This window comes from Thamnophis sirtalis, unplaced genomic scaffold (genome assembly GCF_051295495.1).
Source record: "Thamnophis sirtalis isolate CommonGarterSnake01/CBP01778 unplaced genomic scaffold, rThaSir2_p1.2 scaffold_14, whole genome shotgun sequence".
Classification (NCBI taxonomy): Eukaryota; Metazoa; Chordata; class Lepidosauria; order Squamata; family Natricidae; genus Thamnophis; species Thamnophis sirtalis.
The window spans coordinates 37,543,210-37,555,285 of record NW_028261394.1 but is presented as its reverse complement, the minus strand read 5'-3'; the positions used below and the strand labels follow the sequence as shown (position 1 = coordinate 37,555,285).

The window sequence follows — 12,076 nt, the reverse complement described above, 5'->3', positions numbered from 1 at the left end:
ATGGCTGTATTTGGGGTATAAGACGCAGAAACATTTCCACGCTCTTTTAGGGTTATACACCGGTGTGAAAAATACAGTATTTGTCTCATTTATTGTCTTATTTATTTTTCTTATTTATTTTTCTTATTTATTTTTCTTATTTATTTTTCTTATTTATTTTTCTTATTTATTTTTCTTATTTATTTGTCTTATTTATTTGTCTTATTTATTTGTCTTATTTATTTGTCTTATTTATTTGTCTTATTTATTTGTCTTATTTATTTGTCTTATTTATTTGTCTTATTTATTTGTCTAGATCCTAGGGGAAATATTCAGAAGCATCGCATCTCTTCTGATCCTTGGAGATGCTTTCCCCAACCCTACAAACTTTGACAAGTGTCAAGGGCTGGCCCAAAAAACAGGCAAGGCCTGTTTTCCATACCAATTCTTCCCTGCTGTGCTCTTGAAACACCCATCTAAGGATCTGTCACCAAGAAAATGCCTTAAGACCTGCTCTTCCCAGGGAAAGATTTGCATGTCATAGCCCCAGGCAAATGCATGCCATAGCCAAATAAAGAGATTGTGTCAGGAGACACATCTCTTTCCTGGGTCCTAACAGTATAGTTACTAAACAAGTGAACAAAGTCCAGGGAGTAGAAAAAAGTAAGAGTTCACTGAAAGGATGGCTCCGTTGGCTCGTAGCATATTGGTGACTGGTTCCAATCGGGGAATCGGACTGGAACTGATCCAACAACTGGTGGAGATGGCTGAGCCTCCAGAACATATCTTTGCAACTTGCCGGACCCCAACCGGACCTAGAGGGAAGGTTTGTAGAAAGTTATTACGATTGAAGAGCAGGGAGAAGGGAGCCTGTTGCTATCCAAAGCAGCTTTGCATTACGCTCGCGAGGAAGGGGACACAGGTGGCTGTAGTTATCTTAATATTGCTGCAGGACTAAAGCTACGGAAGATAGCAGAACCTTCAGAGATACTTCACACTCCAAAGAAGTAAGAGATAAAGCTTAAAATAAAATAAAATAAAAACTTCTTAAAAATCCGAAGAAGAAACAAGGCATTGACCTTGCCTCTAAAACAATAATATTTGCATGAACCTCCTTACGGAGGGAATTCGACCCCATCCGTGGGAAGGGAAGTGCTATCTTGCTGGCAATGACTGTGGAACAGATGCCATCATGTACCAGAGGAGATCGAAATAACAAAATAATTAACTAGCTAAACTACAGCTCTAATATGGATTACTTTTTGGTGACTCAGAAGTGAGATGGGGTGGGTCACATAGGACAAGGCAATTTTGCACCGGTTATAAGATCAGATCCAGAACCTGTGCAAAGTAAAAAAAAAAATGTTTACTGGATATTGAAAGACAAGATAATTTCATTATCATTTTTTTAAGTATTGCTTTTGGCATCTTTGCTGTCGTGAGATGATGATTGTAGTGAGAAAATGTGATCCAGGGAGCATTACAGTGGTGGCCAAAATTATGGAAACCTTTTGGGAAAAGAGTGTATTTTCTAAAACTAGCTAAATAACACCATTTTTTTTTGGATGATATAAAATTATATATCAATGGAAAGATAATTTAATCATGAATGTAATGCAATAACGTTTATGAAGGATTTGCTATTAGAATAGCAGTTACAAAGCAGAAAAGTGAAACGAAATATACAAAAGTTATCACCATAGAAAGAATGAGATGTTCCAAAAATTATCACTATGTCAATTAGTTGGGTAAACTTTAGCATGAATTATGGCCTTACAATGTCTTCCCATGGAGTGAACCAAGTCTTTTAGTTCTGCAGCTGTTATAATGTGAAACCAAGATTGAATGATTGCTTCTATTAATTGGGTTTTATTGCTAGATCACTTCTGACTAGCAAGTTTCTTTAATTGGTTCCATAGATTTTCAATTGGGTTAAGGTCTGGCCTATTCCGAGGCCATTCCAGCAGTGGAATATGATTATCTTGAAATGCCAAAAAAAAAAGAAGTGGTGTTATTAGCCATCAAACCTCAAAAATACACTTTTCCCAAAAGATTTCCACAATTTTGGCCACTACTGTAGACCCACAAAATAGAGAATCCCATACAGCTGCCAGCCTCAGGCAACCTAGAAGGGTGACATGAACCAAAGCAAAATTAGAAGCTTTCCCACTCTTCAAAGCCTGCTTGTCTTGACTTGTTTTAAAATCACCGCAATGCACATTCACTGACAGGGACATAGAACAGGCAGAAAAAGAGAAAACCTAGATCAGTGTTTCTCAACCTTGGCCACTTGAAGATGTCCGGACTTCAACTCTCAGAATTCCCCAGCCAGCATTCGCGAATGCTGGCTGGGGAATTCTGAGAGTTGAAGTCCGGACATCTTCAAGTGGCCAAGGTTGAGAAACACTGACCTAGATTATTATTATTATTATTTTTGCACAAATCTGACAGGAATCCAGAATGAATTATTTTCAGAAATGCAGTTCTGGTTTCAACTTTTGAAACTTTTTGCTGAACAAGAAGGAAGGAAGGAAAGAAGGAAAGAAAGAAAGAAATAAATAAAGAAAGAAAGAGGGAGGGAGGGAGGGAGGAAGGAAGGAAGGAAGGAAGGAAGGAAGGAAGGAAGGAAGGAAGGAAGAAAGGAAGGAAGTGGTGATGGAAGTGGTGATTTACGAATTTGATGGCTGAAAAGGGTAGATTATGGAAAGAAGCAAATTACAATGCAATCTTAGAGAAGATGTATGTATGTATGTATGCATGCATGTATGTAAAGATCAGAAGGCACTTTGGGGGTATGTTTTCTTCTTTCTTTTTTACTTCTTTGACTTTATTTCTTTTTCACTTTCATTACTTTCCCCTGTTCCTCTTTATCTTCAGTTCAAAATTTATAGCGTTTTGGCTGAAAACCTTTTTCATGAAAATTCTATCTCTATCTCTATCTCTATCTCTATCTCTATCTCTATCTCTATCTCTATCTCTATCTCTATCTCTATCTCTATCTCTATCTCTCTCTCTCTCTCTCTCTCTCTCTCTCTCTCTATCTCTATCTCTCTCTCTCTCTCTATCTATCTATCTACAGTGTGTGTGTGTGTGTGTATGTATGTATGTATGTATGTATGTGTATATATATATGTGTGTGTGTGTGTGGTGTTTTTTTATATTTGTGCTGATAAATAAATAAAGGGAGCACAAATATAAAAAAAACCACAAATATAACAAAGGCAACAGTAAAAATATTGGGTTTCTGTCGTGATGGACTCTTGTGACGAGCCGATTGACAGATGATGGAGGCAGTTAGCTTCCTCCCATAATTGGGGCTTACCAGGGGTTGTAAAAAAAATCATATATATATATATATATATATATATATATATATATATATATATATATATATATATATATATATATATATATATATATATATATATATATATATATATATATATATATATATATAACTTAAAGCAGAATTGTTCCTTCTGGGGATTATTAAAGGAAAGTATACGAAAGAGATTTAATCTTGCACATAATTACAGCAGTGTGAATAGTGCTTGCACAATGTTGGAAAAGTGATACAATGTCGACAGAGTGTTTGATAATCCAAAAGATTCTTGATTGCGCAGAGATGGATAAACTCAATTGGAGTTAAGGGACCAGGAACGGTATCAATGGATAAATAATAGGAATATGTACAGCTTAGAAACATAGATGCATAGACATAGGAATAATTAGGAATGTATAAAAATGTATTTGAATAACAGATGGTGATGTTAATACTGTCAAAAAGAATCGTAAGTTATGCAAAATTATTTTTAAAGGTATTTATATTGGAATGTTTTAAATTTTCAATACAGGGTTTTTTTTTAAAAAAAAAAAAAGTGGGGGGGGGAAACAAATGTTTTCCATTGCTCCTTGGATCTTCTTCTCTTCACTTGACTTCTTCTCTTTAATTCCAGACTTTTTTTTTTTCTGTCCCAATTTGACCTCCGTCTTTTTTTAAAAAAATAATCCATTTGGAAATCTACGTGGACCGTTTGACCGTGCCCTTTGTGTATTTTAGCTTTGAAATGTTTGCATCTCAGGGCAGGTAATGTTCGATTTGCTACTGCCGTTAACCCCCAACATTCTGTTATTAAGCAAGATAGTTATTAAGTGGGTTTTGCCCCATTTTACAACCTTTCTTAACACGGTTGTTGAGGGAATCACTGCGGTTGTTAAGTTAGTAACACGGTGGTTAAGGGAATCTGATTTTCTCCTTGACTTTGTTTGTCAGAAGGCTTCAAAAAGGGAACACGGGACATTGCAGCCTGTCATAAATATGAGTCAGTTGGCAAACATTCACGTGGCCATGGGGGTGCTGTGACGGTCATAAGGGTGAAAAAAGAAGTCCCCAGTTACTTTTTTCGGAGCTGTTGTAACTTTGAATGGCCACTATACAAAGGGTTGTAAGTCAAGGATTGTCTATGCGAAGTGTCATGTAGGCACCAGATGGGGCAATTGAAATTTGGTTCTTCCTAATTGCTGACCCACAATCCTCTAGGCCAGGGGTCTACAAACCTTGGCCACTTTACGACCCGTGGACTTCAACTCCCAGAATTCCTCAGCCAGCTATGTGATCCGTGGACTTCAGCTCCCAGAATTCCTCAGCCAGCTATGTGATCCGTGGACTTCAGCTCCCAGAATTCCTCAGCCACCTATGTGATCCGTGGACTTCAGCTCCCAGAATTCCTCAGCCAGCTATGTGACCCATGGACTTCAGCTCCCAGAATTCCTCAGCCAGCTATGTGACCCATGGACTTCAACTCCCAGAATTCCTCAGCCAGCATAGCTGGCTGAGGAATTCTGGGAATTGAAGTCCACAGGTCGTAAAGTTGCCAAGGTTGGAGACCCCTGCTCTAGGCCCCACATCAGCTTTTGGCTTCTCTAACAAAGATCTTATTTTTTTCACATGTACATGGAAGAGGTGGAGGATCAGTCCAGTGTGAAGGCAGCTGCTTCGGCAGTTGAGTCTCTTCTACATGGTAAAGGCTTAAACCTCCTGATCAATAATGCCGGCGTGAACTCCTATGCCACTCTGGAAACGGTGGAGCAGCAAGAGATGCTGTCTGCTTTCAACACCAATGTGGTAGGGCCCATCCTTGTGGTTAAGGTAAGAGACTCATTGTCTTCCTCCCTCTGGGAAGGAAACAAGAGAATGACGATTTGGTCTCATGTATTATGAAATATGGTAGACTAACAGTGGGGAACCTATGGCCCTCTAAGAGGTGTTGGACCACAGCTCCCTGTTAGAATATTCATGACCGGGAGAGACATGGTAACAAGGTCAGACAATGAATAGGCATAGCAACAAGGTCAGCCAATGGGAGCTGAAACAGCTAGGGGCCAGGGCGTGGTTTAGCCTGCAACCTTCTGAGTCTGTGCAAAGAATTGAAACAGAAACTTAAGACTCTGTCTGTTCTGAACTCTGAAATGAAACTAACTGTTCTCTCCTGCTTGTGTTCTGCTTGTAACTTCTACCACGTTGAAAGAATCTACTATTGGTATTGTACATTTATTCTGTTATTATGTATATAAAGAAGTTAATGAGTTCAGCTGAATCAGTTACCTGTGTGTGCTTTCTGGATTTGATTTTTCTGCAACAAACTCTGAGACACCCAATATTTATTACCACTGATCACACAGGAAATTGGAGTTATTTAGCAATGCCTGATGGACTACGGATTCCCATCCTATCATAAATCTTATCTATCATATCCTATAATTGTCAGACCTGGAAGTCATCTTTTACATTGGTCCTTCAGGCCTGCCACATTTTCTACTGTGGGAAAATGGGAGGGGGGTTATATGGAGTATGGGAGATATATAGTCTAAATAACATTCCTTTCTCAGAGAGTCAAGGACACCTTGCCCTGCAGCTGCAATGATGTGACTCGGAGGCATCTTTAGTTTTGGAGGGTGCCTGATTGGGCCATGTGATGGATATGTTGGTGATAGGCAGGGACATGAACTTGGGTGGGGAAAACCTGGAAACTTTCAGATTCGGGTTTTCCCAGATGTACCAATATGACATATCTGAGAAAATGAAAGTTTGAGGAAACTCAAGCTTCGGAGTCTTCTTTCATTGGGGGTGTTACTTGGAACCCTGACATTAACCCGAATCTTCATTAAAAACTCTACCAGCTCCCTGAACTCTGGGGTGCTGTCCGGGATCCTGAGCCCCAAATGTTGACCCGAACCTGGGTGGCGCAAAGACTCAGGGAAGATGGAGGAAGAAAAGAAATGACAATAATATTATCATATGCAGTGATGGGTTTCAAAAAATTTTGGAACCTCTTCTGTAGGTGTGGCCTGCTTTCCGGGTCCACGGGTGGAACCTCTTCTAACCAGTTCGGTAGATTTGACGAACCGGTTCTACCGAAAAGGTGCGAACTGGTAGGAACGCACCTCTGATCATATGCTATGATAAATCTTATAATCTGTGACTATAGCTATTGACTATGCTGTTTGTTTGTACTCTGAGAGCTTATGCACCAGAGATAAATTCCTTGTGTGGCCAATAACACTTAGCCAATTAAGAATTCCATTCCACTCCATTCCATTCCATTGTAAAGTGCTATTGACATGTAGAAGCTAAAGTTATAATTGAAGTGGGTTCAGTGATCACAGAAATGTGTAAAGATTGTTGGGATTTTGAATTGGATGTGAGATGGAAGTGTGACTAAGGAGTTGTGAAAGAGAATAATAACAAGGAATGGGTCTGCTGAGACCAAAGAAAATCGGAATCAAAGGTAGCCTTAGTCAACAAAAAGAATGGGCAATATCTTAGAGATAAGTAGATAATTTCTGATACCAGCCTGTTCTGACCCCCCTCCTCCATCCAGGAACGAAAGCCGAAACCAACGTAAATGAGAAGGTTTCTTTTAATCAGTCAAGACTCTCGTTGGCTGCAAGCCACATAAACAAAGAGATAAGCACTCTGGCAGCAAGTCCTACAAAACTTGGCAGCAATGCAAACAAACTCTGGCAGCAATCCAGCCTGCCAAGTTTGTTTCTTGTTAGTCCTTAACGTTGACTTCTGCAGAAAGGCGTGGCACAAGCAGTCTCTTTTATAATCAGGAGAGGATCTTAATGAGCATCAGCTGAGCGTAATCACCGCTTGTAATTACGCCGTTGTTCTTGATGCCAAGTAGCCCTTCGACGGCGTGCATCCCAGAACAACTCACAGGTGTTTTCTGGATCGCTCACTTTTGTCTCATCCCCACTGATCCAAGGCTCAGATGCCACCTGGTGGCCAACCAGTCTCTCCTTGCCCTGCTCGGAGTCGGAACCCTGTCCAGGGTCCTTCACCTGCTCCACGGCCGACTCATAAGACCCCTTGCTGTCGGAGTCTGGCGGCAGCTCCAACAGCTCCTGCCGGGCCACAACACTAGCCATTCAGTTCCTGGGTCATCGTGGCCTAATTTCACCATGTAATGAATGTATCTTGTTTCCTTCAGGAATTTCTTCCTCTGCTGAAGAAAGCAGCTCGAGAAGCAGCCATAAAGGAGATGAGTTGCCAGAGGGCAGCCATCATCAATATGACCTCCAAGTTGGCCTCCATTGAACGGGGCTTTGAAGTCATGAAGGGACCAATGTACCCTTATCATGCAAGCAAGGTAGGTTTTCCTTGGAGGTTCAGATTATTTCCTCCATTCAGAAAGGAACTGCTCTCTCATTCTGGTGAGACAACAGAACGTGTTGGCGCTTTGCAATAAATAAGCAGGTTTTGGGTTGCAGTTTGGGCACTCAATGTCTAAAAGGTTCGCCATCACTGGGTTAGGGAGTCATAGTCCAGAATATTTGAAAGGGATAAAACCCGCCCTTCTTGCTTTCAACCGTGCCAATGCCTTGATAGCAGGGGGTTGTGTGTGATTGGGTCAGGGCAACGGAGCAGAGAGGTTTCAAAGGAAAGAAAAGGATGAGGAGCTGATCTTAAAGAGTTTGATTTTCCTTGCAGGCTGCTTTGAACATGGTGACGGTCTGCTTCGCTTTGGAACTAGAGGAGGAAGGGATCTTGTGTAGTGTAATCCATCCTGGCTGGGTGAAAACAGACATGGGAACGGAGCAGGTACGAGGGAGAGCCTACTACAGGGTTTACTACAGAGAAAGCAGTTGGAGCTGAGATGGCGTAATGTATCCATCTCGTTGCTCTTTGATCTTCAACAGCTTTTCATACTATGGACCAGAATATCCTTTTGAAACAACTTCAGGGAATTGGGGGTGGGGGGACACACATCATTTTGTGGGGGTTCTTCTTTGCAACTGGTGACATCTACATGTAAGGCGAGGTCATCTATCATGTTAGATGAAGTCATCTATCCATTTGGGGTTTGGTACCGTCAGTATACATCTCAACTCTGGGCCACCTCTGAGTTAGGCTGGAGAATTCTGGGACCTGAAGTCCACGCATCTAAAAAGATCCCAAGGTTGGGAAACACAATGCTATGCTATACGGTGGTTGAAGCAGCCATCCTTTTGTTCCTGTTATTTTAGCCAGAGAGGGAGAATGAATGGGCGAGATTGTACAGGGCTCAAGCTTTCTTCCCTGAGGATAGTAATCCTGGCTCTCTTTCTCTCCCAGGCTCCTGTGACTGTGCAGGACAGTGTGCGAGGCATCCTCAATGTGCTTGCTAATTTATCATCGGCCTCCAATGGGGCCTTTCTCGACTGGGAAGGCAACTCACTCCCTTGGTGAGATGCGCTTGTCCTTTCCACCAAGAAAAAAAGGTGTTGGGTATATTTGTCTTTTTTATTGTATTTTTTGTATGGCTGCTGTGTTTTTAGTGTTTGTATCATGTATGGTTTATATTTCATTTGCTGTAAGTTACCAGGGTAGTTCTGATTTTGATGGTATAGAAATCTATTTAATCAATCAACCAGTCAACCAATCAACCAATCAACCAACCATCAACCATCAAACTGTTCAATCATCCAACCATCCATCTATCCATCCATCCATCCATCCATCCAACCAACCAAACAATCATCCAACTACCAACCATCCATCTATCATCCACCCACCCATCCATTCATCCATCCATCATCCAACCAACCAACCAACCAACCAACCAACCAACCAACCATCCAACCAACCAACCAACCAACCAACCAACCAACCAACCAACCAACCAACCAACCAACCAACCAACCAACCATCAAACTGTTCAACCGTCCAACCATCCATCTATCCATCCATCCAGCCAGCCAGCCAAACAATCATCCAACTACCATCCATCCATCCATCTATCATCCATCCATCCATCCATCCATCCATCATCCAACCAACCAACCAACCAACCAACCAACCAACCAACCATCAAACCAACCAACCATCAAACTGTTCAACTGTCCAACCATCCATCCATCCAACCAACCAACCAACCAACCAACCAACCAACCAACCAACCAATCATCCAACTACCAACCATCCATCTATCATTCATCCATCCATCCAACCAACCAACCAACCAACCAACCAACCAACCAACCAACCAACCATCCAAACAAACAAGCAACCATCCAAACAAACAACAACCCAAACAAACAACAAACAACCAATCGATGGAAACTTTCACTAGGAAGTGAAGTCCAACTTTTAATTTGTTTGTATTATAGAGAAGGTCCTTGGCTGGAATCAACTTCAAGTCTAAATTAGTTGTGGGTTTGTCATCCATAAATATGACTTATCTCTGCTGAAAACCATGCAACTTAAAGTAACCTCCAGCTGTTTTCTGTGAGTTGCTGTATTGTTGTTATGGTTGTGATTACATGATCCGCCAAATGTTTAGGCTGGATTTGGCATTTGTGTCCACCTATTGAGCCTTTCTCAAGGACATGGGATAGGCAGATGTTGTTGTTTGATGATGGTAGAGGTATTGCCCTGGGATGCAAGCTATTCCACGCAAAACTGCCTTTTGCAATTGACAGATGACTTTGTCAATGCTGATGGTGTTCAAGAGGTGTTCCAGATATTTTGAACCCAAGGCACCTATTACTATTGTTACTATTATTATAATAATCATGGTTGGTCACCCAATCAGTCAGATGTTTAGAGTGGGGTTGGCAATTTTATCTACCAATTAAGTTCTAAGAACTTGGGTTAGGCAGAGGTTGTTATTTGATGATATTAAAAGCATTGTTGCAGGGCGTAAGCTGTTATTATTATTATTATTATTATTATTATTATTATTATTATTATTATTATTATTATTATTATTATTATTATTATTATTATTATTATTATACAATTGTATCACAGCGGCCAGTTGTTTCGCCGGATTTGGCATTGGTTACTAGTCGGGCCCCACCCAGGGGCCTAGGACGTCGTAACGTATTTTCGTAATATGCGTGCAGATCCAAGCAGTGCGGCTTTTTGCATTTGACTGATGGTGATTTTGTCAATTTTTAACTGTTTTAAATGTAATTCCAGTGCTTTTGGAATAGCACCCAGTGTGCCAATTACCACTGGAATTACCACTGCTGGTTTGTGCCATAGTCGTTGAATTTCGATTTTTAAGTCCTGGTATCTTGCGATTTTTTCATGTTCCTTCTCGGCGACCCTGCTATCACCTGGTATTGCGATGTCTATGATTGTGACCTTATTTTTCTCAACCAGTGTGATGTCTGGTGTATTATGCGCCAGTATTTTGTCGGTTTGTATACGGAAATCCCACAAGATCTTGACCATCTGATTTTCGGTGACTTTTTCAGGCTGATGTTCCCACCAGTTTGTTGCTGTTTTAATATTATAATTTTTGCACAAATTCCAATGGATCATTTGTGCTACTGAATTGTGCCGCAATTTATAATCAGTCTGCGTGATTTTTTTACAGCAGCTGAGTATGTGATCAACAGTTTCGTCAGCTTCTTTGCAAAGTCTGCATTTGGCATCATCAGAGGATTTTTCTATTTTGGCCTTAATGGCATTTGTGCGGATAGCTTGTTCTTGCGCAGCCAGGATTAGTGACTCTGTTTCTTTCTTTAATGTACCTGTTTTTAACCATAACCAAGTTTGTTCACTGTCCACTTTATCTTTTATTTTTTCCAGAAATTGACCATGCAGTGCTTTGTTCTGCCAACTCTCCATTCTTGATTTTATCACATCTTTTCTGTATTCTTGTTTTGTCTGTTGGACCTTCAGTAGATTTTTGTTCTTTACTTCGATTAGAATTATTATTATTATTATTATTATTATTATTATTATTATTATTATTATTATTATTATTATGATGTTTGGTTCTATAGTCAGACAGATTGAATGTGGTATTTTTTTATCGCATATCAAGTTGTTATTATTATTATTAGACTTATCTTCATTTTCTTTTGTACCCTTTCTTTCTCCCCCTCCATTCGTCTGTCCCGCTGCAGAGCTCCTCCCAGGGGAGGGGGAGGCGGCGAGTGCGCTGATCCCCGTTTGCAAGGGAAGCGCCGCTGCCCACCCAAAGCCTCCCAATTCCCACCGCCGGAGTTACTCACTCACATGAAGCTGCCCACCCTTCCCTTTTTCTTTAAACGAGCTTCAGTTTCCGAGGGGGGAAAAAAGCTTTATGTGCCACCATTATTGAGTTCCTCATCAATTGAGATCCGCCCACGATCAACTGAGGCACCTGCAAAGGCATCACATCGCCACCACCCATGTTCACGAGGCGCCAGGCATCGTAGGGCACAGAGGAACTCAGCAGACAGACGGGAGACCGGGGGGGGGGGGGGGGAGGAAAAGATCCCATCCAGGGTAGGCTCTCCGCTTTTCCCTCTTTTTACCCTGGATGGGATCTCTTCCTTCCCCCCTCCCCCGGTCTCTCTGCTGGGTTCCTCTGCGCCCCCCAACTGGCAACGATCAATTCCAGACCCTCTAACTGGTAAATAGACCAGTGGATGCGTGCAGGGAGGAGGGGATATATTCGTTCCTGCGCATAGTTCACTGATTAAAATACTTGCTTTTTTTTGCCCGAGCTCTGATGCTGGCAAAAGAAAAGTCCTTTCCTTCACCTGAATCCCGCCCGAGCTCTGATGCAGGCACCGTGGGGTCTGTGCAGGGAGGAGAAGAGAGATTCCTCCC

At 41.3% G+C, this 12,076-nt stretch overlaps 1 protein-coding gene across 1 annotated transcript; it reads left to right on the top strand.

Annotated features, from left to right (window-relative positions):
* The first annotated feature begins 661 nt into the window (after nucleotides 1–661).
* On the top strand, nucleotides 662–10,595 carry LOC148042803 (uncharacterized). Its single transcript, XM_087729044.1, has 5 exons — nucleotides 662–839; nucleotides 4,923–5,128; nucleotides 7,476–7,634; nucleotides 7,976–8,086; nucleotides 8,600–10,595. The coding sequence occupies exons 1-5, from the start codon at nucleotides 662–664 to the stop codon at nucleotides 8,711–8,713; spliced, it is 768 nt and encodes a 255-aa protein (XP_087585170.1). The 3' UTR covers nucleotides 8,714–10,595.
* Nucleotides 10,596–12,076: the final 1,481 nt, after the last annotated feature.